Here is a 25,612-nt window from a genome sequence, read left to right as displayed (position 1 = left end):
CCAGAAATGCCGTTCCTTCTCAGAAGCTTTCTTCTTTATTACCGATTCTTTGATGCAACTTTCTTTCCATTTCAGCATGCAGACAAGTTTACCAATTACCAGGATTTTAACTCTCAAACATCAACTAAATCAAACACAAAAATTCGGTTGCAGGATTCAAACAAAACCTGAATTTGACCGAAAGGAAAAAGGAAAAATGCAGCCAAGTTTTCTGCAACTACACAAATGAAGTATGCTGCCTCAGCTTTTTACTCATTCGGCCGAGGCAAACATTCATGCCAAATGCAACATCCATCCAAACCAAAGTACCAAGACCTTGCAACTCTACTCATTAAAAATTTTACCAAGATGCAAGCAGATGCATAAACAGAAACGTTGAATCAGATATAACTTCAACAACCCAAAGAAAAAGGAAAAACGCTGCAACAAGCCGAGACATTAGGCTAGGAGGGTACCTGACCAAGCTTGTTGGATCAAAATCTGGACAGAAAACACCATGAACGAGCGGCTAAAGCTGTCCCGTTGCGGTTCCGAAACCGCATAAGTGAAGTCAAGCAGCGATCTTTGAGGGCAAATTCAAAGGTTCATTCGATGTTTTCTGCCAACAATTTCTGAACGAAACCTTCTCCCCTTACTTCCTAGTTAGTGCAGAACTTGAGATTTACTTAAAATAACCGAAGATCAAAGAGAAATTTGATCTGAAACATGGCTTATAACCAGCCTTTGGTCGGAAAAATTGCAGCTTTTTATTTCTTTTCCAGTTTGTTCGTGTCCTTCTTCTCCCTCGCCTAGGTTCCCCCTTCCAACCCTTGTTTCGTCTCTTACGTGAAACCTAGCAACCCCCAAAGCTCTCTCCTTCCTTCCCCAGATTTCTTTTCTCTCGCTGAAATTTTTCTTGTTTTCCTCCAAAAACCCGTAGCTGTCTTTTGCTTCGTTCCTTTCCCTAAACCCTAGCAGTCCCTCTCTGGCTTTTGATTCTCTCCCAACTGTTCACAACTCTCAGCCTTACTCCCTCTTTTGCCGTTACTCTCTGTTTTTCTTAAACCAGCCGTCCTCTTCTATTTCAGCCGTCACCCGTTGCTCTAAACCCTCAGCTCTCGTTTGGTTTCTTTTCGTCACCCTCTCTATTCCCGTATGCTCCCCTCTCGGCTATTTCTCTTAGCTTTTATATGGGGAACCAAAACCCCTAAACCCTCACCTCAAAGGTGAGGATGAAGGGTTGGTTCCCCCCTCCAAATCTCAGCCCTCAATCTGCCAAAGAATGGCAAATGTTTTACGCCGCTGCATGCGGTTTCTTTTTTTTTTTTTTTTAAACGTGATTTAATAAAAAATGATAATAATAATAATAATAATAAAATTAAGTAAGAAAACAACAATTTAATTAACATCGAATAACGGTAAATAAACTAGAAACAATAAACAACAAAGTTGCAAATTCCATTTTTCATTTTCATCATTTTTCTCTTTTTCCTTCTTTTTTTCCTTTTTTTTCAAAATAAATTAACAAAAATAAACCAAAATGCCAAAAGATTGAATTTGAACGTATTTTTGTGAACAATTTTCCCCCCCTTTTTTCTTTTTTATGATTTTTCTTTTTTCCTCTTTTTTTCAAGAAATTCTATGCTAAAACTTAAAAATAAAAATAAAACTAGAACTAAAAACTAACAATCGAATAAAACTAACATGATAAATAAAAAACTAAAAAATAAACAGTAAATGAAATTACACCAAAAATTTGGTGTCTACAATAATTATAGTGTTAAAGGAATTACATTTGTGGATTAGTGCACAAGTGTAACAAGCAAGAGAGAAAACGGTGGTACGACACCCGCGCTCGACACTATTCCTAGTTGACTTTTGGACACCTTTTAGCCACAAATTCCTTAACCTTCCAAGAGAAGCTTCACAACAAAAAACCCTCTCTCTCTCCTCACTCCATAGCCGGCCGAACAGCAAGGGAAAGAAAGGAAAGAAAGCTTCTTCATCTTGTTCAATTCTTGCTCTCATTTCACCTCCAAAATTGCAACCAATTTCAAAATCACTTGGAGATTAGCTTGAGCTTGGTGAAAGGCTTCATCTTGCGGTGATTCTTGGAGTTTTTGGTGGTGAAATTTTTGGTTTTTTCAAGAACTAAGGAGGTAACCATCCACTCCTCTAATCTCTCCATTTAATACGAGATTTACGGTTGGAAGTGCAAGGGTTTGAACCCTAAGCATGGATTAGGCTAGCGGACTTGAGGTGTTTAATTTCTTGCTTTAAATGTTAAGCTAGCAGTCTTGAGGATTAAATGCTTGTTTAATGTTATTTATGTGTTGAATGAGAGGAATTACGGTTGTTTAATGTTATTTATGTGTTGAATGAGAGGAATTACGGTTAGAAATTGAGAGAAAGTTGAGAAATTAAAGGAACTAGAACTGGTCGAATCTGTCCAGTGCTTTTCGTACCTGCCTTTCAAATTTTTGTGGGTTGTTTTGTTGTGAAATTGGTTGATATATGTTGTATATGGTGTGTAGAAATTATCTACAAAAAATCATTTGAATTGGTTGACCAAAACTTGAAATTTCGAAATTTGAAGAAAACTGGAAAATTTGTTCAGGCAGTCTGAACAGTACCACTTTGATCGAACATATCTCTTTGTACAAAAGTCGAAATTGAGTGCTGTTTATAGAATTTGTAACTAGACATTTGTAACTTTCCAACGGTGTAAAATTCACTTTCTAGTTCGAACTGAGTGAGCTGTAGTGAATCGGCAAAGTTTGTTGTCCTGTTCTGATGGTCTATCCGAGAGAATGGTAGAAGCTGCATTTTGTGGCTCTATTTTTTCTCACTTATGAACTGATTTTGAAAATGACTTTCTGATGAAAAGAGTTTTGAGTCTAGTTTCCAACGCCACCAACCATTCTCAATTTCAAGTTGTATTGAGTGAGATATGGTTCAATTTATAAACTGTGCCAAAGTTGGAAATCTGGAAAACCCTTTCTTCTTGCTAGCCGACTGGTTAGGTTTGATTTGGGACGTTTTGTTTTGAAATTCTTGATGTCCATTGCTTGTCAAATACTTATTAAGTGTTCCTAGAACCTTGGTTTGAGAAATAGATAGAATTGGAGTTGATTTCATTGGGCAAAATATTTGAAAAAGAAAAAGAAAGCAAGAAGACAGATTTGCTTTAAGAATTTCCTAAACTTTGATAGTTTTGTTAACTACCTTCCCGTACGAGTTTTTATGTGAAATTTGATAGATGAGTAGTCCTCACATGGAAGTTGAATTGTACCAAATTTGGTGTCATTATAAGACCATTTCGATACCCAAATGATGTCCCAAAGTTTACTTTTAAAATCTAGAAATTCACTGTTTAGTAGTAAAAATTTACCGACTTTGAACTGCTATATCTTGATACTCAAAATTCCGAATTTAGTTCCGCTTTTGTGTTTGAAACTTTGTTAGGAATTCTTATTGTGTTATGAATTTCAGAGATTAGTTCACTTTTTGTGAATTTTTCCGAATTTCCAAAGTTTGCCAAAAAATAATACTGAAACTGTCTTGTATGCTCAAATCAGCCACATTGAGTTGAAAATTTGAATGTCTTCCGTTTAAAATCTTGGAAAACTGTCTTCTAGGAACCTTTAAAACTTTGAACCTAGTTTCCAACGGTATAAAGTTTTTCAATTTTGGACTTACTGAGTGAAAGATCTGAAATTTCAAAGATTGTCACTTAAAACTGAATTTTTCCGACTTGTTGGGAAATGAGTTTTTGGAAACTCTTCCCTATCCTTTAATATTGATTGACCGTTCTAAAATTGATTTCATGGAGGAAATCAGTTTTTCTTGTGTTATTAAAGCCCAGTTTTGAGTCTCGATTTTTGAGTAATTAAGGTTCTCTTTCATGATATTTTCTTAGTATTGTACAAGTGTACAATCTTCCTTGTTAGCAAGGGGTTTGTAAGTAATAATGTGTAATAGTCAATTATTATTTGCTTAGGCGCTCAAGGGGACCTTCAAGAGCATCTCGAAGTGGACGCCTAAAAGCTTCTTGGAGCACTTATTCCTTTATTTTGATTGGTGAGTGTCAAATGCATGATTTGTTGCAATTATGTGAATTACTTCTTATGGACTGATTGGTTTACAACTATTGAGTTGAGTGTGTACGTTATCGCACTCGTTCTCTTTTAACTGATTGTATAACTGAATTGTATTTGGTTGTCCGGATATCGTTGGAGCGAATATTCTCGACTTATAACTGAACTGTCTGCATGTTGTTGAAGTGAATCTCCTCGACTTAAAACTGAACTGTTTGCATATGGTTGGAATGAATCTTCTCGACTTATAATTGAACTGTTTACATATGGTTGGAGTGAATCTCCTCGACTTATAATTGAATTGGGGGACACTCAAATCTCAATAGGTCGACCTTGCGACTCGAACCAGCAAGGGCTTGGTCGAGAAACTTGGTGAACCATGAGATAACTGTATGTTTGATCTATTGAGAGATCTTACTTGGCCTACTCGAGTAATAGTATCTTTTATAGAAGTTCGGGCTTGGTGCGGTGTAATGGTGGACGGAACTGTGAAGTAAGTGGTGTTCTACGGACTTAAATGCCGACCTGGTTGACGGAGTATCATCGTGGGGAGGTATTCGATTAAGTCTTGGCAAAGCAAGTGGAACCTAACTCCTGAGAGCTCCTGTATCCTCATTGAATGTGTTTAATTGAAAATTGTGAGTTACTTGAATGTTACAACTTTAATTCTCACTTAAATGCTATCACTATCTGACTATGTGTTTTGCATATTTTCTTGGCCTCACTGAGCGTTAGGTCATTCCATTAGATTTGTTTTCCTTAGTAGGGGCCGAGATGGAAAAAGTTATGGAGAAGCCGACTTGAAGCACTTTTGATTAGGGTTTTAAATGTATTGGAGTAGACATCTTTTGGAAATTGTATATTTTGGAAAAGTGAATGTACTTTGAAACTTGTGATGTAAGATTGAATATTCATGTATGGAAATGACTTCTTGTCTTTATTTCGATTTTGATTATTAGTCATTATCCTTTAAGTTTGAATTGGAATTGTACTGAGTCCTGACAAAAATTGGGCAGGCGTCTTGTTGATCCCCTTTGGTTCGTTTTTGGGAAAAATGGGTGCGTCACAGTTGGTATCAAAGCACTAGATTAGAAATCTATTTGGAAGATATACTAGAGGCTTTACTTCTAAGAACAGGAATGAGATACCTTAGTTATACTTTGAGTGATGCTTGAGCGAGTTAGTGACTTTAAATTTCTAGCTCAGAAATTGTGATTGTTTTGCAGGGATAGAGAATGGAAATGGAGGATATGCTGCTAATGGTAATGGTCATGCTAATGGTCACGTGGAGTCTCTTAGGCCTATTTACTATCGAACCCTTGGTGGAGAAGCTCGGTGCGTTACTCGCCTTCTACTAGGTTTCCTCGATGTCTCTGTAGGGTGATGTATGCGTATCCTAATGACCTAGTACTGTCCCTTGACGACGAGCATCGTCAGTTGGTGAATACCAACCGATCTTTACTGCAGGAGGTTGAGGAGTTGAGCATTATGGTAAATGCTCAGAGTGCTAGGATCGCCGAGTTAGAGGGGACTGTGATGGACGAGATGGCCAGGGCTGAGGCTGCTCGTAATGAGGTTCGGAGGGTTAGAGCTCGACTTACTAGAATAGGCAGGGAGGTCCGTGATCGGGCTTCCAGAATCTTGGCCGACGCTACTATGCAGATTGATGAGGTGATAGAGGTTGTGTAGAGTCTAGTTTAGGAGGGTAGTGAAGAGGAGCCTTTCGAGGAGGATCCGGAGGAGGTTCCACCTGATAGTCCTACTGAGGATTAGACTAGCGTGATAAATCTTTTGACTTTTATAGCTAGAAATAGTTGGGGTGATGCTAGTGCAAAAATCATTGTATTTTGTTTGACTGTGTGGCCTACTTTTGAGGCACTTAACTCTACTTTGGTCGTACTTGACTAAAAGTACTTTTATGGCACCTGTATGCTATATTTTTGTAAATGCCCCATGACTTGCTAATTGTATAGACTTTAAAGTGCTAATATATGTAAATTATTATTATTTTCAATGTTTTCATGATTGGCTCTTATTTTAAGTATTTTCTCACATAATTATTTTATTTCTTGCACTAGACATAACTAGAATTATGGACGGACGAAGGAGTGGTCAAAGTCGTAAGCGTGAAACTAGGCAAACCCAACTTCAAGGGGATGATCAGGGATCGACAACTGGACCGACCCAGGGACAAGAGAATCTAGAGGGTAAACAAGTGGCTACTGCCATTAATAGGATGACTGATATTCTTAAACGATTAGCTGAAAGATAGGGTCCATGGCCAATTAACCAACCTGGGGACTAGGATAGAGGGGAAGATAGAGTCTTGGAAAGGTTCCTGAAATTTAACCCGCCTAAATTCACTGAGAAACCTGATCCCGAGGTAGCAGAGAATTGGTTGGAGAGGATGAACAATATATTCGCTGTCTTAGACTATACCAAAGATAGGCGAGTGAACTTTGCTACTTTCCAATTTGAGGGTGTAGTACGTATTTGGTGGAACGTGATAAGGAAAAAGTGGGAGACAGCGCAGACTCCTTGGACTTGGGAAACTTCATGAGAAAATTTAATGAGAAATTTCTTCCGCCTCTGATCCAAGAGAAGTGGGAGGACGAATTTATAAAGTTAAGATAAGGAACTCTTAGTGTAGTTGAGTATGAAGGGAAATTCAGTAAACTTTCTAAGTACGCTCCAGAATTGGTGACTAATGAGTGGAAGAGGATAAGGCGCTTCGTGTAAGAACTAAATGTGGAAATCCAGAAAAGGTTGGCAGCAGCCCAAATCTCTATGTTTACTGAAACTTTGGAGAAGGCACAGAGAGTTAAGAGTGCAAGGCTACAAATTAGGGACTTTCACTCTAAGAAAAGAAACATTTCTAGTTATACTTCTGGACAGGCAAGTAAAAGTGCCACATCTTTCAAGATAGGAAGAGGAATTGAAGGAGTAAGAACCGCATGAGCTTTAAGAGGAGTTTTATCCAGAGGATGTCGTAGTGGGCAAGGTTAATCAAGAGGGATACCTTCTAGTGGCCCGACCGTCACACCTCAAGTTAGTTGTTGCTACTGTGGCAAGCCAAATCATTGGAAGAATGATTGTTAGAGAAAGTCGGGAAAGTATTTGTACTGTGGTAGTGCCGAGCACCAACTCGCGAATTGTCCAAATAAGCTGAAGGTAGGAGGTAACACTTAAAGGCCATAAAAGTTAACCTCTAAGCAGACTAGTGCTGGAGGGAGTCGACCAAAGGTACCTGTTAGGATTTACGCATTGGACTATCAACAGATTCCCGATACTACTGAGGTGGTCGAATGTACGATCCCTATTTTTTACTGTTTAACTAAGATTTTAATTGATCCAGGTGCGACACATTCTTTTGTGAACCCTAATTTTATGAGTGGGATAGATGTGAAGCCAATTAAGTTACCTTATGATTTGGAGGTTAGAACACCTATTGGGGATCAAAGTTTAATCGCTAACTTGGTGTATAAGAATTGTGAGATTTGGGTTGGGGAACGAAAATTGTTGGCCGATTTAATGGGTTTAGCGATTAAGGGGTATGATGTGATCCTAGAAATGGACTGGTTAGTCCGTTACAATGCTCAATTGAACTGTAAGATGAAAACGGTAGAGTTGTGCATTCCAAGAGAGGCAACCCTGAAATTGGACGTAAGGGGTAGATTAGTTTCATCTACACTTATCTCAGGAATTCGGTTAGGAAAATGTTAAATAAGGGAGTTCAGAAATATTTGACTTTTCTTACAAATACTCCAAGTGATAAAGTGAGATTAGAAGATATGTCTGTAATAAAGGAGTATCTAGATGTCTTTCTTGAAAAGTTAGAGTTTTTCCTTCGGAAAGGGAGATAGCTTTTAGGATTGATGTGACTCTGGGAGTAGCACCTATCTCTAAAACGCTGTACAGAATGGCTCCAACTGAATTGAATGAGTTGAAATTGCAATTACAGGATTTACTAGAGCGGGGTTTTATAAAGGAGAGTGATTCACTGTGGGGAGTTCGGTCTTGTTTGTTAAGAAGAAAGATGGGAGTTTAAGATTGTGTATAGATTATCGAGACTTGAATGATATTACCATTAAGAATAAGTACCCTTTGCCCCACATTGATGAGCTGTTTGACCAATTGCAAGGGGCGGTTGTATTTTCAAAGTTGGATCTCAGGCAAGGTTACTATTAATTGAGGATTTTGAAAAAAGGATATACCTAAAACTGCCTTTAACTCGAGGTATGGACATTTTGAGTTTGCCGTAATGCTGTTCGGGTTGACGAATGCACCTGCAACTTTTATGGATTTAATGCATTGAGTCTTTGAACCTTATCTAAACCAGTTTGTAGTGGTGCTCATCGATGATATACTGGTATACTCTAAAACTGTGGAGGATCACGAGAAACATTTGAAAATTATTTTACAAACTCAGAGGGAATATCAGTTGTATGCTAAGTTTAGCAAGTGTGAGTTTTGGTTGAAGGAAGTGACATTTTTAGGTCATATAATTTTCAAGGATGGGATTAAAGTGGATCCAACCAAAATTGAAACAGTTTCAAGTTTTATAAGATTAGCAGGGTATTATCGGAGATTTATTAAGGATTTTTCTAAAATTGCTGGACCCATGACTAAGTTGACTAAGAAAAGTGAAAAATTTATATGGAGTTCTGAGTGTGAAGAAAGTTTCCAAGAGTTAAAAAGTCGTTTGACGAGAGCACCAGTATGAACTCTACCGAATGAGAAGGATAGTTTTGTGGTCTACACAGATGCTTCAAAGGAAGGTTTGGGATGTATATTAATGCAAAATGAGAAAATAATAGCGTATGCTTCTAGAAAATTAAAGTCGCACGAGAGAAATTACTCGACTCATGATTTGGAGTTAGCGGCTGTGGTGTTTGCATTAAAGAAGTAGAGGCATTACATATATGGAGTAACATTTGAGGTTTTTACGGACCACAAGAGTCCTAAGTATTTGTTTTTCTCAAAAGCAGCTAAACTTGAGACAACGTCGGTGGATAGAATTCTTGGAAGACTATGACTGCACGATAAAGTATCATCTAGGAAAAATCAATGTAGTGGCCGATGCTTTAAGTCGTTAAGTGCAAGTGGCAGGATTGATGATTAAAGAGTTGCACTTGTTGGAGGAGATTAGTATATGGAATCCCCGACTTGAACCGAGAAAAGTGATCATTGAGAATATTGTCGTGAAATCCACTTTATTGGAACGTATTAAGGAAACTCAGGGAAAGGACCCTGAAGTGCAAAAGTGGTTCGAGAAAGTCAAAAAGAAAGAAAAGTCGAATTTTAACTTAGGAGTGAATGGTGTATTGAGGTTTCGGAATCGGATAGTAGTGTCAAAGGATAAAGGGTTTAAGAAAGAAATTTTGGAAGAAACATATCGATCCAAGTACACAGTACACCTTGGAGGGAATAAAATGTACCAGGACTTGAAGAGTTTGTACTGGTGAGAGAGCATGAAGAAGGAAATTGCCCAATTTGTCTAGACTTGTTTAATTTGTCAACATGTTAAAGTCGAACATCATAAACTATCAGATCTTTTGTAACCTTTAGAGATACCCGAGTGAAAATGAGAAAATATCACCATGAATTTTGTATCTGGACTACCTAGGACACAAAGGGATCATGATGCCATTTGGGTAATAGTAGATAGATTGACCAAATCAACTCACTTGTTACCGATTAGTATGAAGTACCCGTTGGAGAAGTTAGTTAAGTTATACTTATATGAAATTATAAGGCTACACAGACACCTGTAAGTATTGTGTCCGATCGAGACCCTAGATTTGTCTCGTGGTTCTGGCAAAAGATACAAGAAATATTGGAGAAAAAATTAAATTTTAGTACCACTTACCATCCCCAGACCCATGGACAGTCGGAGAGGACGATTCAAACTCTTGAGAACATGTTGAGAACCTATATTTTGGATTTTGGGGAGAGTTGGAATGAGTATTTGACTTTGGTGGAATTTGTTTATAATAATAGTTTTCATTCTTCCATTCAAATGGCTTCGTACGAAACACTTTATGGTCGGAAGTGTAGGTCTCCGATTTGTTGGGACGAAATAGGTGAAAGGAAAGTTTTGGACCCAACTACAGTACCTTGAATTGAAGAGGCGAACAAAAAAGTGAAGTTGATATGCCAGAGGATTCAAACCGCACAAAGTCGTCAAAAGAGTTTTGCAGATAACCGAAGGAAGGACTTAGAATTTGCGGTTGGAGATCAAGTTTTTCTTAAAATTACTCCTTTGAAAGCGAGTTTGATGGCAGGAAGAGGAAAAAAATTGTAACCGAAATTTGTAGAACCGTACAAGATTATCCAATGTGTGGGAAACGTGGCGTATAAGTTGGAATTGTCACCAAATCTGTTTTGAATTCACAATGTTTTTCACGTATCGATGCTTAAGAAATATCATCCAGATTAGTCTCACGTTCTGCAATCGGAGAATATTGAGATTGATGAGACACTGACCTATGAGGAGAAACCGATAAAGCTTCTAGATCGTAAGGTGAAAGAATTGAGGACTAAGTGGATTCCGTTGATGAAAGTCCTATGGAGGAACCATGGACTGGAGGAAGCAACTTAGGAAATTGAAGAAGAGATTCAAGGAAAGTATCCAGGCCTGTTCTCAAATCAAGGTACAATTTTGAGGACAAAATTTTCTTAAGGGGGAGAGGATGTGAGGACTCATGTTTTTATTTCTAAAATAGTTAGTTTTATGATTATTTACGCTAGTATTAGTTAGTTATATTATCGTTACTTGAATCGTTTTAAATTTCACCTTATCGTGCGCGAATCGAAAGTTCGCACATTTCGCGTCAAAGCGACTAAGTGAAAATTTAAGAAAAATATACTAGACTACTAAGAGTTAATAATTATAGTATTAAACGAATTACATTTGAAGATTAGTGCAGAAGTGTAACAAGCAAGAGAGAAATTGGTGGTGCGACACCCGCACGTGACACTATCCTGGTTGACTTTTGAACACCTTTTAGCCACAAATTCCTTAAGCTTCCAAGAGAAGCTTCACAACACAAAACCCTCTCTCTCTCCTCACTCCATAGCCGGCCGAACAGCAAGGGAAAGAAAGGAAAGAAAGCTTCTTCATCTTGTTCAATTCTTGCTCTCATTTCACCTCCAAAATTGCAACCAATTTCAAAATCACTTGGAGATTAGCTTGAGCTTGGTGAAAGGCTTCATCTTGCGGTGATTCTTGGAGTTTTTGGTGGTGAAATTTCTGGTTTCTTCAAGAACTAAGGAGGTAACCATCCACTCCTCTAATCTCTCCATTTAATACAAGATTTACGATTGGAAGTGCAAGGGTTTGAACCCTAAGCATGGATTAGGCTAGCGGACTTGAGATGTTTAATTTCTTGCTTTAAATGTTAGGATAGTGGTCTTGTGGTGACCTCTAGGTAGCTATCTTGAGAATTAAATTCTTGTTTAATGTTGTTTATGTGTTAAATGAGAGGAATTACGGTTAGAAATAGAAAGAAAGTTGAGAAATGAGAGGAACTAGAACTGGCCGAATCTGTCCAGTGCTTTTCGTACCTGCCTTTCAAATTTTTGTGGGTTGTTTTGTTGTGAAATTGATTAATATATGTTGTATATGGTGTGTAGAAATTTCTACCAAAAATCATTTGAATTGGTTGAGCAAAACTTGAAATTTCGAAATTTGAAGAAAACTAGAAAATGTGTCCAGGCAGTCTGAACAGTACCACTTTGATCGAACATATCTCTTTGTACAAAAATCGAAATTGAGTGCTGTTTACAGAATTTGAAACTAGACATTTGTAACTTTCCAACGGTGTAAAATTCACTTTCTAGTTCGAACTGAGTGAGCCATAGTGAATCGGCAAAGTTTGTTGTCCTGTTCTGATGGTCTATCCGAGGGAATGGTAGAAGCTGCATTTTGTGGCTCTATTTTTTCTCACTTATGAACTGATTTTGAAAATGACTAGTTCTGATGAAATGTAGAGTTTTGAGTCTAGTTTCCAATGCTACCAACCATTCTCAATTTCAAGTTGTATTGAATGAGATATGGTTCAATTTACAAACTGTGCCAAAGCTGGAAATCTAGAAAACCCTTTCTTCTTGCTAGCCAATTGGTTAGGTTTGATTTGGGACGTTTTGTTTCGAAATTCTTGATGTCCATTGCTTGTCAAATGCTTATTAAGTGTTCCTAGATCCTTGCTTTGAAAAATGGACAGAATTGGAGTTGATTTCATTGGACAAAATGTTTGAAAAAGGAAAAGAAAACAAGAAGACAGATTTGCTTTAAGAATTTCCTAAACTTTGGTAGTTTTGTTAACTACCTTCCCGTACGAGTTTTTACGTGAAATTTGATAGAGAAATAGTTCTCATATGGAAGTTAAATTGTACCAAATATTTTGATACCCAAATGATATCCCAAAATTTACTTTTAAAATCTGGAAATTCACTGTTTAGTAGTGAAAATTTACCGACTTTGAACTGCTATATCTTGATACTCAAAACTCTGAATTTAGTTTCACTTGTTGTGTTTGAAACTTTGTTAGGAACTCTTATTGTGTTGCGAATTTCAGAGGCTTGTTCACTTTCAGTGAATTTTGCCGAATTTCCAAATTTGCCGAAAAACAATACTGAAACTGTCTTGTATGCTTAAATCAGCCATTTTGAGTTGAAAATTTGAATGTCTTCCATTTAGAATCATGGAAAAATGTCTTTTAGGAACTTTTAGAACTTTGAACTAATTTTCAACGGTATAAAGTTTTCCAATTTTGGACCTACTGAGTGAAAGATCTGAAATTTCAAAGATTGTCACTTAAAACTGAATTTTTCCGACTTGTTGGGAAATAAGTTTTGGAAACTCTTCCCTATCCTTTAATATTGATTGACCGTTTTGAAATTGATTTCATGGAGGAAATCTGTTTTTCTTGTGTTATTAATGCCCACTTTTGAGTCTCGATTTTTGAGTAATTAAGGTTCTCTTTCATGATATTTTCTTAGTATTGTACAAGTGTATAATCTTTCTTGTTAGCAAGGGGTTTGTAAGTAATAGTGTGTGATAGTCAATTATTATTTGCTCAAACGCTCAAGGGGACCTTCAAGAGGATCTCGAAGTAGACGCCTAAAAGCTTGTTTGAGCACTTATTCCTTTTTTTTGATTGGTGAGTGTCAAGTGCATGATTTGTTACAATTATGTGAATTGCTTCTTGTGGACTGAATGGTTTACAACTGTTGAGTTGAGTGTGTACGTTATCGCACTCGTTCTCTTTTAACTGATGGTATAACTGAATTGTATTTGGTTGTCTGGATGTCGTTGGAGTGAATTTTCTCGACTTATAACTAAACTGTTTGCATGTCTTGGAGTGAATCTCCTCGACTTATAACTAAACTGGGGGACGCCCAAATCTCAATTGGTCGACCTTGCGACTCGAGCTAGCAAGGGCTTGGTCGAGAAACTTGATGAACCATGAGATAACTGTAAACTTGATCTATTGAGAGATCTTACTTGACCTATCGAGTAGTAGTGTTTTTTATAGAAGTTCGGGCTTAGTGCGGTGTAATGGTGGACGGAACTGTGAAGTAAGTGGAGTTCTACTGACTTAAATGCCGACTCAGTTAATGGAGTGTCATCGCGGGGAGGTATTCGATCAAGTCTTGGCAAAGCAAGTGAAATCTAACTCCTGAGAGCTCCTGTATCTTCATTGAATATGTTTAATTGAAAATTGTGAATTACTTGAATGTTACATCTTTAATTCTCACTTAAATGCTATCACTACCTGAACTATGTGTTTTGCATGTTTTCTTGGCCTCACTGAGCGTTAACTCATCCCATTAGATTTGCTTTCCTTAGCAAGGGCCGAGACGGAAAGAGTTATGGAGAAGCCGACTTGAGGCACTTTTGATTAGGGGTTTAAATGTATTGAACTAGACATCTTTTGGAAGTTGTATATTTTGGGAAAGTGAATGTACTTTGAAACTTGTGATGTAAGATTGAATATTCATATATGGAAATGAATTCTTGTCTTTATTTCGACTTTGGTTATTAGTTGTTATCCTTTAAGTTTGAACTGGAATTGTACTGAGTCCTGGCGAGAGTTGGGCAGGCGTCCCGCCGATACCCTTTGGTTCACTTTAGGGAGAAGTGGGGGTGTCACAATTGTATTATGTCTCTCTCTGTGAACCTCTTTATTTAATTTTAACACATCCTTATTCACAAAAAAAAAAATTTGAGTTTGTATTTTTTTATGGACTTTGAAAATTTTAGTTTTACAAATTTCTAACATCTACCAAGTTAAGATCATGAGAATTTAATATTTACAATCGAGACACAGTGCATTGTTATGCTAGATTATGTATATTTATTGAAAGTATAAGAACAAACTTAACTTTTTGAATCTAGAAATACTTCATAATTGTGAATTCTCGATTTCCTTCTTCTCTGTTTTTTGGACAAACCAATTGTGGATCATCAAACTTGTGTCTTAGTGTCTTTTTTTGAACAAACGATGTCAAAATTTTTTGACTGAAAAGAGACTCTAAAACTTACAAAAAAAAAAATTGGATGCTGAGACCATAGGAAATGTTCCTACTGTGTGAGTTGAGTCTTAAGACAACTATCTAAAAGTTATAACTAAGTTGAATACATCACCATGAACGGAAATACTAAAGGTCCATTTACTAAAGAATCGAGCTACCTTCTTAGAGGACAAAACGTCCTAATCCTCTTCTTCTATAAGTGCATAGGTTGTTTATGTATGTCAATAGTTTGGGTTTAGACTAGATCCACTTGATCCAAACTCAGACCCGCTAAATTTGTTAATACCAAACTTTAGACCCAAATTCTTGTGGGTTTGAAACAAAAATTTCAAATTCGAGCCCTCATACGTCTAGATACACCAACAGGGGTATTTTCTATTGTGAAATTAAAAAGTAAATTCAAATAAAATAATAAAAATCTGTTAAATTCAAATATAAGAGAAATTCAATTCACTTACCATTTTCAAATAACAAAATCAGCAATCCACAATGTTTTGCACAATAACTATAATCTAAAAGCATGAAATATCATAAAGTAGGTTTATTAGCTTAAAATTTTTGTTTATCTATATCAACATTGAAACTTGCATGCATTTAAACATCCTCTACTTTTTTCTTATATATTTATATGAGTTTAGGTAGGGTTTAACTTTAGGTTTCAGCTTGGTTGAATTTGGGTATTGGATTATACAAAACTAGACTTTACTTAGATCTATAACTTTTCCACAAGGTAGGGTTTCGATTTGAAAAATTAGAGCCAAATCCAAGAAAAGCATCATGGATTTGGATAATACCTAACAAATAAGATTTGATTGTTAGCTCTTACAAGAAAATTAAACAATTTACTAATGCTTATCAAACTTCTTGACGACGTTCTACCATGCACCAAATTTTAATAAAATCTAAATACCCTACTTCTGCAAATATACAGATCGTTTATCGAGTACAAGGATATTAGATGTCGATCCCACAGGAAAGATTGTCAATTACTGATGGTTTTTTAACTCCTTTATTATTTAGACTATCATAAGTGCAAGAAATTAAATCTACACTACAAACATGAAATAAAAGTAATAAAAATAATATTAGAAAGCTCCTAGGGGCTTTGGAATTCCTTACTACTCTTGCAAATGAAATTACCGGTTTATTAAATGTTATTATCTTGGTTAATTATGGCATAATTTCCTAATGTACGTAAAACCTACTTTTGTAGTGAATCAACTATATTTGTAGTTAAGCCATATCTACTCTCATGGTTATAAAATTAACTACAGGTTCTTTTTTTTTTTATGAATTACCTGGAACAAACCACTAAATCCACAAAAGTGCATCTCTACTCTCGTAAGTGTATTCCTTAGATTTAGCACTTCTATGAACTAGTGTCAAATTTCAATTCTCATTGAAAACTTAACACGTTAAGATTATCACAATTAATGGTCAGTTAATCATGATTAGTTAAGCAAAAGTGATAAATAACTTACTCAAAATAATATCATTAAATAACCAATTAAACATTATTAACAAGATATAGAAAGTTCGTCCATAACTCTAGACATAAACTTTAGCAAAATATGAAGAGAATGAAAGAAAAAACCATACTTGTATTATAGTTAAACATGAATTCAAATACAAAAGAGAAAGTGATAGGAGAGAAATCATGTTTGTCAGATGAGTTCCAACTCTTCATCTTACTCTTCAATTCTTCATTCAAATTTAGTTACAAGTACAAGATGGATAAACCATACTAACTATATTATACTAATGAATTAAGAAAAACTGGTGAAGACTACATTTTGATAGTGTTTCTAACCTTTCAAAAGTTATCAAATAAGCTCAACAAAGGCCCTATTTATAGAAAATTAAAGCTCTAAGCAATCATGTTTCAAGTTGTGCAAATTATGTCTTGAGATTCCCAAAAGTTATTTCTCCAAATTTCCAAGACGTTTCTTGCACTTTCCAACTAAAATCCGTTCAGAAAATTGGTCCAAAAGTAGTAAAAAAGAGCTGCAAGTTGAAGTATGTGAGGATCCAAAAATTTCTTTTACTGGCTTATTTAATTATTTATTCACCCGTTTTCTCCGAATAATTTATTTCAACCATTTGAAATCCATTTGTATGGAACAATGTCTCCCTTATGTTTTTAAAACGTTTCGTTAGCAAAATTTATTTTTCGAAGGCTCGTTTAGTAAGGAATAACAAGTACACCTTTTTTAAGATAAAATTCGATTCGAGAGCGCAATAATCTTGGAGAATTAAGAATGATCAATAGTAGACTCAGAAAAGTTAATTGAAAGATTAGATGTGCGTGAGTTAGAATTAAGTTTATACTGTGTGCGCGTCGAAAGTTTTCTGAAAATAGCGCCGGTACAAATTAATTGGGGATTTGAGAAATTAATACTAGACTCGTGTGAGCACTCATGTTTTTATTCTTAAATAGTCATTTTATAATTATTTACCCTAGTATTAGTTAATTTTATTATCGTTATATAAATTTTTTTTAAGTTTCGCTTTATCGCTCGCGAATCGGAAGTTCGCGTATATCGAGCTAGAACGGGTAAATGGAGAATTAAGAAATTTATACTAGACTACTAAGAGTGAATAATTATAGTGTCAAAGGAATTACATTGAAAGTTTAGTGCACAAGTGAAACAAGCAAAAGAGAAAACGGTGGTACGGTACCCATGCGCGTGCACTACTCCTAGTTGACTTTTGCACAAATTTCGGCCACAAATCCCTTAAGCTTCCAAGAGAAGCTTAACAACTCAAAACACTTGACGTGCCTGGAGCACCCTTTAGAACATTGTCCACTATACCTCGTCCTGGAACAAACCTTGTTTGCCATGGTGAAATGAGCTTCGGGAGGAGCTTACTGATCCTGATCGCCAATATCTTAGACACTATCTTAGAACTTACATTACAAAGACTAATAGGCCGAAAATCCTGCCAATGGGATGTAACCTCCACTTTTGGGATGAGCACCACCATAGAGTGTGACCAGCTCTTGGGTTGCTCCATACCCTGGAAGAAGTTCTGGATAGCCATAAGCAAGTCATTTTTAACAATGTCCCAACAACTTTGAAAAAATCCTGCTCCAAACCCATCCGGACCCGGAGCGCTCTATGTCTCCATTCCAAACACTACCTCGTGGATTTCCTCCATCGTAGGAAGCCGTTTCATGAGCTCGTTATCCTCCTAGGTGACTCTAGGAACCTTAAAAGGAAGTTCAGTGAGGGCCTGTACCTGACAGTTGGATGAGAACAAGTCCGAAAAAAAGGATATTGCTGAGTTCTTAATATCCTGTAGGTCTTCATGCCATCCCCCTTCCTCTTTCCTAATACGGGAAATAAAATTCGAGTTTCGACGCTGGTAGACCCAAGAGTGAAAAAATGCAGTATTAGCATCCCCCGCCTGTAACCATTTAATACCTGCCTTCTGATGCCAAAATACACACTCCATAGAAAGTGTCCGATTGTATCCGCTCTGGCCTCATGGAGATGAATCTTCGACTCCTCACTTCTAAGCAAATCATGCTCCACCTCCCTCTGTTTTAACTCCTGCTCCGCCTCTGCCACCTTAGAAGAGACATTGCCAAACACCACACAGTTCCATTGTTTCAATTTATCTCGCACCGTTTTGAGCTTGTTGTAAAATCTAACCATCTCCATGCCATAGACCTCTTCACTCCATGCATCCGACACTATCTCCCGAAACTGGGGGTGCCGGTGCCAAACATTAAGAAACCGAAAGCAAGACGATCTAACCCTATAGCCTGCACATCGAATCAACAAAGGGTTGTGGTCCGATCTCCCTCTGGCCATATAGGAAACCCTAGAAAGTGGGTAGGCCTCGGACCACCGCCTATTCCCCAATGTCCGATCCAAGCGTTGCCAGACTGACCCATTAGTCCATGTGAATCGAGATCCATCAAAATCAATTGTAGATAGCCCGCATTTGAACATGGAAACATTAAATTCATCTATGTTCCGAACATTAGCTGGAGCCCCCCCCTTCACGCTCCTCTGCTGAAGCTATGACATTAAAATCGCCTGCTGCTACCCCCCTTCACGCTACTTGCTTTTAATTTATTTCATGGCTTACAGGTATATTTAACCTTTTTTCCACACCTTAAGATTGGTGATAAGACATGAACGGTAGTAAACGTGGTCGAGATTGTATTTGAGAGCGTAGACAAACTTGAGGTTTTGGAGGTGACCAGGGATCGGCGGTGGACCAAAAAAATTGAGAACTTAAGGTTGAAACTGGGACCCAATGCTTGATTGCCAACTTCATATATATTAAAAACTATGAGATTTGAGTTGGGGAAAGAAAATATTTGATAGATTTAATGAGCCTAACGATTAAGGGACCGGATATCATATTTAGAATGGGAGTTTGAGACCATACATAGACTATCGAGATTGGAACAATGTGACCATTAAGAACAAAAACCCTTTTGCCTTACATGGATAAGAATTTGATCAACTGTAAGGAGCCATGGTACTATCCAAGTGGGATTTAAAGTAGAAATATTATCAGTTGAAGCTCCTAGAAACCGATGTGCATAAAACCATTTTCAATTCAAGATATGAGTACTTTGAATTTTTAGTTACGTCTTTTGGGTTGACTAATGCACTAGCAGCATTTACAGACCTAATGCATCGGAGTTTTAAATCGTATTTGGATTAATCTGTGGTGACATTTATTAATGGTATATCGGTATACTTTAAGGTTCGAGAAGATCATGAAAGACACCTGATGATAGTTTTACAAACTCGGAGAGAGCACCAACTTTCGTTAAGTTCAATAAATGTGAGTTCAGTTGGAAGAAATAGCCTTTCTAGGTTATACAATATCTAAAGAAGGAATTATTATAGACTCAGCTAAAGTGGAAGCTGTTTAAGAGGAAACGATCTAAAAATCCTACAGAAATTTGGAGTTCTTAGAGTTAGCCGAATATTACCTTTGATTTATCAAGGACTTTTCTAAGATTGTAAGAGTTGGTAAGTTATTTGGGATTTTAAATGTTAGAAAGAATTTTAAAAGTGAAAAGTGTTTAACCGATGCAACTGTGTTAGCCTTACCGAGCGGAGGAGATAGTTTTGTGATTTATACAGATGCTTCAAAAGATGGTTTAGAATGTATATTAATACTACATGATAAGGTGATTGTGTATGCCTCTAGAAAGTTAAAATCTCATGAGAGAAATTATCCAACTCATGATTTGGATTTAGCAGCTGCGATATTTGCATTAAAGAAGTGGAGACATTACCTATATGGGGTAGACATTTGGCCGATTAAGTTGCCCTATAATTTGAAAGTTAAAACACCTATTGGGGAAAATCAAAGTTTGATTGCTAGTTGGATGAATAGAAATTGCGAAGTATGGGTTGGAAAACGTAAGTTAGTGATTGATCTGATAGACTTAACCATCAAGGGAATGATATTGTCCTAAGTGTGAATTTTGAGGACAAAATTCTTTTTAAGGAGGGAAGGACGTGAGGACCCGAAAATTTTCTTATTTTTATCTTAATTTACTGGTTTATTTAATTATTTATTCACCTATTTTCTCCAAATAATTTATTTCAACCATTGTAAGTCCATTTGTATGGAACAATGTCTCTCTTATGTTTTTAAAACGTTTCGTTAGAAAAATTTATTTTTCGGAGACTCGTTTAGTACGGAATAACAAGTACACATTTTTTGAGATAAAATTCGATTCGAGATCACAATAATCTTGGAGAATTAAGAATGATCAATAGCAGACTAAGAAAAGTTAATTGAGAAATTAGATGTGAGGGAGTTAGAATTAAGTTTATACCGTGTGCGCGTCGAAAGTTTTCTGAAAATCGCACCGGTACAAACTAATTGGGGATTTGAGAAAAATTAATACTAGACTCATGGGAAAACTCATATTTTTATTCTTAAATAGTCATTTTATAATTATTTACCCTAGTATTAGTTAATTTTATTATGGTTATCTGAATTTCTTTTAAATTTCGCTTGATCGCGCGCGAATCAAAAGTTCGCGTATATCGAGTCGGAACGGGTAAATGGAGAATTAAGAAATTTATACTAGACTACTAAGAGTGAATAATTATAGTGTTAAAGAAATTACATTGGAAGTTTATTGTACAAGTGAAACAAGTAAGAGAGAAAACGGTGGTACGGTACCTGTGCGCGCGCACTATTCCTAGTTGACTTTTGCACAAATTTTGGCCACAAATCCCTTAAGCTTCCAAGAGAAGCTTCACAACTTAAAACACTCTCTTTTTCTCTCTCTTAGAGCTGGCCAAAACAGCAAGGGAAGAAGGAAGAAGTTTCAACATTTTTACTCCAAGTCTTGCTACCATTTCACTTCAAATTCTTCACACAACTCGCAAAATACTTGGAGATTCACTTAAGTTTGGTGGAAGACACCTTTTTGCGGGTTTTCTTGGGAGAATTTCAGTCCAAAATTTCTGGTTTCTTCCAAAGCTAAGAGGTAGTCTTCATCAACCTTGAACCTTTCCATTTTCTTCAAAGATTGGAGCTTTATTTGCAAGGGTTTGAACCCTAAGCATGGACTAGGCTAGCGGACTTGAGGCATTTAATTTCTTTTTTTAAATGTTAGGCTAGCGGTCTTGTGGTAACCTCTAGGTAGCTGGCTTGAGGTGTAATTGCTTGAATATGATTGTTATATGTGTAGATGAAAAGATTTTGTCCTGTTATTGCCTTGCTTATATTTCAAATTTTTGATGCTCAAATGACTGTGAAACTGATGTATATTTGTTGTATATGGTGTGTAGAAAGTTTCTACCAAAAATCATTTGAATTGGTTGAGCAAAATTTGAGATTTCGAAAATTGAAAGAACCTGAAAAACGTGTTCAGGCAGTTTGAATAGTACCACTTTGATCGAACATAACTCTTTGTACAAAAATCCAAATTGAGTGCTGTTTATGGCATTTAAAACTAGACATTTGTATCTTTTCAACAGTATGAAATTCACTTTCTAGTTCAAATTGAGTGAGCCGTAATGATTCGACAAATTTGCTGTCCTATTCTGATGGTCTATCCGAGAAAAAATAGAAGCTGCATTTTGTGGCTCAATTTCTCTCACTTATGAATCGATTTTCAAAATGACTTATCTGATGAAATGTAGCCTTATGATTCTAGTTTCCAACGCCACCAACCATTCTCAATTCCAAGTTGTATTGAGTGAAATATGGTTCAATTTCCAAACTGCGGCAAAGCTGGAAAACCCTCCTTTTGCTGGCCGACTGGTTTAGTTGTTTGCGAAATGTTTTATTTTGAAATTTTGATGTCAACCAACTATTAATTGCTTATGAAATGTTTTTTGGACCTTGGTTTCACAAATGAACCAAAATGGGACTGATTTCATGGTGTAAAGTGTTTGAAAAGGAAAAGAAAACAAGAAGACAGATTTGCTTTGGGAATTTCTTGAAATTTGGTAGTTTTGTTAACTACCTTCCCGTATGCGTTTTTATGTGAAATTTGATAGAGGAGTAGTTCTCTTATGGAGGTCTAATTGTACCAAATTTGGTGTTATTCTAAAACCATTTTGATACCCAAATGATGTGCCAAATTTGTTTTTCAAATATGGAAAATTTACCAAACAGTCTTCAATTTTGTCCAATTTTGAGCTGCTATATCTTGATGATCAAAACTCTGAATTTCATTCTATTTGTTGTGTTTGAAACCTTGATTGAAATTCTTATTGTGTTACAAATTTCAGAGACTAGTTCATTTTCTGTGAATTTTGCTGAATTTTCAAACTTTGTCGAAAAATAAGACTGAATCTGTCTTGTAGGCTCGAATCAGCCACTTTGAGCTAAAATTTGAATGTCTTCCGTTTAGAATCTTGAAAAGTGTCTTCTAGAAACTTTTATTATTTTGAACCAAGTTTTCAATGGTATAAATTTTTCCAATTTTAAATCTAATGAGTGCAAGTTCTGATTTTTCTAAATTTGATGCGCAAAACTGAAATTTTTCGACTTGATGGGAAATAAATTTTTGGAAACTCTTCCCTATCCTTTGATATTGATTGACCATTTTAAACTTAATTTTATGAAGGAAATCAGTTTTTCTTGTGTTATTAAACCCCACTTTTGAGTGTTGATTTACGAGTAATTAAGATTCTCTTTCATGACATTTTCTTAGTATTGTACAAGTGAACAATCTTTCTTGTTAACAAGGGGTTTATAAGCGATAGTGTGTGATAGCCAATTACTATTTGCTCAGGCGCTCAAGGGAACCTTCAAGAGGATCTCGAAGCGCATGCCTAAACACTTGTTTGAGCACTTACTCCCTTACTTTGATTGGTGAGTGTCAAGTGCATGATTTGTTGCAATTATGTGAATTGCTTCTTATGGATGGAATGGTTTATAACTATTGAGTAGAGTGTGTATTTTATCGCACTCGTTCTCTTTCAACTGATTGAACAATTGAACTAAACTGCTTGTAACTGAACTGTATTTGAACTGTTTGCATGTCGTTAAAGTGAATCTCCTCGACTTATAACTGAACTGGGGGACGCCCAAATCTCAATTGGCCGACTTTGCGATTCGAGCCAGCAAGGGCTTGGTCGAGAAGCTTAGTGAACCATGAGATAACTGTAAGTTTGATCTATTAAGAGATCTTGCTTGGCCTACTCGCGTAGTAGTGCCTTTTATTGATGTTCAGGCCTGGTGCGATGTATGGTGGACGGAACTGTCAAGTAAGTGGAGTTCTAGGGATTTAAATGCCGACTCGGTTGACGGAGTGTCATCGCGGGAAGGTATTCGATCGAGACTTGGCGAAACAAGTGGAATTTAGCTCCTAAGAGTTCCTATATCCTCATTGAATGTGTTTAATTGTAAGTTGTGAATTGCTTGAATGTTACAACTTTATTTCTTGCTGAAATGCCACTGCTACTTGAACTATGTGTTTTGCATGTTTTCTTGGTCTCACTGAGCTTTAGCTCATCCCATTAGATTTGTTTTCCTTAACAGGAACCGAAATGGAATGAGTGATGGAGAAGCCGACTTAAGGCACTTTTGTATTAGAATTTTGATTGTAATCGACTAGACACATTTTGGAAGTTGTATATTTTGGGAAAGTGATTGTATTTTAAACTTGTCCTGTAAGATTGAATATTTGTGTATGGGAATGACTTTGTGCCTTTATTCTAATTTCATTGTTAGTATTGTATTAGTATTGTACTTTAAATTTGAATTGGAATTGTATTGAGTCCTGGCGAGAGCTAAGCAGGCGTCCAGCCGATACCCTTTGGTTTGCCTTAGGGAGAAATAGGGGCGTCACAGTTGGTATTAGAGTTTAAGATTCAGATCTCTGTAGTGTAACTTTGGGTAAAAGTTTAGGATACCGGACCGTGGGATTCACTTGAATATTAACCTATTGTATTCCAATAATTCAAGAGAATTGGTACTCGAGAGTTTCTTAAACGACATTGGTGGAAAAGAGCACTAGGTTAGAGATTTATTTGGAAGATATATTAGAGACTTTACCCTCGAAAATAGGAATGAGATATCTTTGTTATACTTTAAATGATATTTGAGCGAGTTAGTGACTCTAAGTTTTTAACCCGGAAATTGTGGTTGTTTTGTAAGGATGGAGAATGGTAACCAGAGTCATACCTCTAATGGCGATAGTTATGCTAATGGCCACATGAAGCCTCTTAAGCCTATCAATTATCGAGCACTGGGTGGAGGATCTTGTGTTCGATTCTCGCCTGCCGCTAGGGTTCCCCATTGTCCCTGTAGGGCAACGTATGCTTACCCGAATGACCTTGTGTTATCTATCAATGACGAGCGTCGTCAGTTGGTGAATATCAATGGAGCTTTACTCCAGGAGATCGAAGAGCTGAGCGCTATGGTAGACGCTCAGGGTGTGAGGATTGAGGAGTTAGAGGGGACGGTGGTAGACGAGACGGTTAGGACTGAGGTCACTCGTAATGAGTTTTAGAGGGTTAGGGTTTGATTGACTAGGATAGGTGAGGAGGTCCGAGATCGGGTTTCTGGGGTTCTAGTTGATACCACTACGTTGATTGAGGAGGTGATAGAGGCTTTCAATAGTCTGGCTCGTGAAGGCACTCCTGAGGAGGAGCCTTTCGAGGAGGACGATCAGGCTAGTGGCTCGGATGCGAATTAGACTAGGAGTGATAAATCTTTTGACTGCTGTAACTAGAAATAGCTGGTGCTAGTTCAAAAGCCATTATATTTTGTTAAATTGTGTGACCTACTTTTTAAAGAACTTGAATCTACTTTTGACATGCATGACTGAATGTACTTTTGTAACACCTATGTGCTACATTTTTGTAAATGTCCGTGACTTACTAATTATATGAACCTTGAAATGTTAAAATATGCTAGTTGTTATTTCAAATGTTTTTCATGTCGCCTGTTGTTTTAAGAGTTTCCTCGCATAATTGTTTTTAATTTGTATTTAGACATACTTAAAACCATGAACGGCCGTGGAGGTGCAAGGAACCGAGGGCGTGGGGTTAGGCAACCCGAAATCCATAGGGATGATCAGGAATTGAGCGATTCTTTAATTTCGCCCATCTAAGTTTTACGGAGGGTCTAACCTTAAAATAGTAGATTGGTTTGAGGGGAAAGTAAGAGGTTAGGGTTTCTTCTCGAGCAACTTTGTAGATGAGTATTGGAGAATGAACTAGGATATGAAACTTTTATATTAGGGAATAAGATCTTCATATTTTGTTATGTTTGTAAGTAATGATAGTAATCTTGTGGAGTCTCAAGAGATCGTCCATATTAAGCAAAGAATAGTTAAGATTTATATTCTGGGGTAACCTAGAAGCGAAAGAATAAAAGAGTAATATGGCTGGAGCTTCCATTGTGAATAGTTACTTATTTTAATCCCTTGATTTGCTTGGCAGGCTAGCATTTGACTTAGCCAACTGGTAAGATGATAAATTCGGAAGAAATGCGTAAGGAACTGGGCATTTTTCGAAATGAGGTAGAATTTCAAAAGAAATTGG

At 36.7% G+C, this 25,612-nt stretch overlaps 1 protein-coding gene across 1 annotated transcript; it reads right to left on the bottom strand.

The window, feature by feature from the left end:
* Positions 1-17,369: 17,369 nt before the first annotated feature.
* LOC140036245 (uncharacterized) lies at positions 17,370-18,433 on the bottom strand. Its single transcript, XM_072077584.1, has 3 exons — positions 18,041-18,433; positions 17,856-17,978; positions 17,370-17,645 (listed from the first exon to the last, which is right to left on the bottom strand). Exons 1-3 carry the CDS (start codon positions 18,431-18,433, stop codon positions 17,370-17,372), a joined length of 792 nt encoding a protein of 263 aa, XP_071933685.1.
* Between the last annotated feature and the right edge of the window lie 7,179 nt (positions 18,434-25,612).

Source organism: Coffea arabica, chromosome 2e (assembly GCF_036785885.1).
Source record: "Coffea arabica cultivar ET-39 chromosome 2e, Coffea Arabica ET-39 HiFi, whole genome shotgun sequence".
Classification (NCBI taxonomy): Eukaryota; Viridiplantae; Streptophyta; class Magnoliopsida; order Gentianales; family Rubiaceae; genus Coffea; species Coffea arabica.
The sequence above is the reverse complement of the archived record's forward strand: the minus strand, read 5'-3'. Positions and strand labels throughout refer to the sequence as shown.

Excerpts from the sequence above, each read along its gene's own strand:
- LOC140036245 (XM_072077584.1), bottom strand. The coding sequence starts at position 18,433 with ATGGCCAGAGGGAGATCGGACCACAACCCTTTGTTGATTCGATGTGCA. Across the intron at positions 17,979-18,040 it reads ATTTTGGCATCAGAAGGCAG|CGTCGAAACTCGAATTTTAT; the intron begins GTATTAAATGGT and ends TGGGTCTACCAG. Across the intron at positions 17,646-17,855 it reads TGTTCTCATCCAACTGTCAG|AACTTCTTCCAGGGTATGGA; the intron begins GTACAGGCCCTC and ends ATGGCTATCCAG.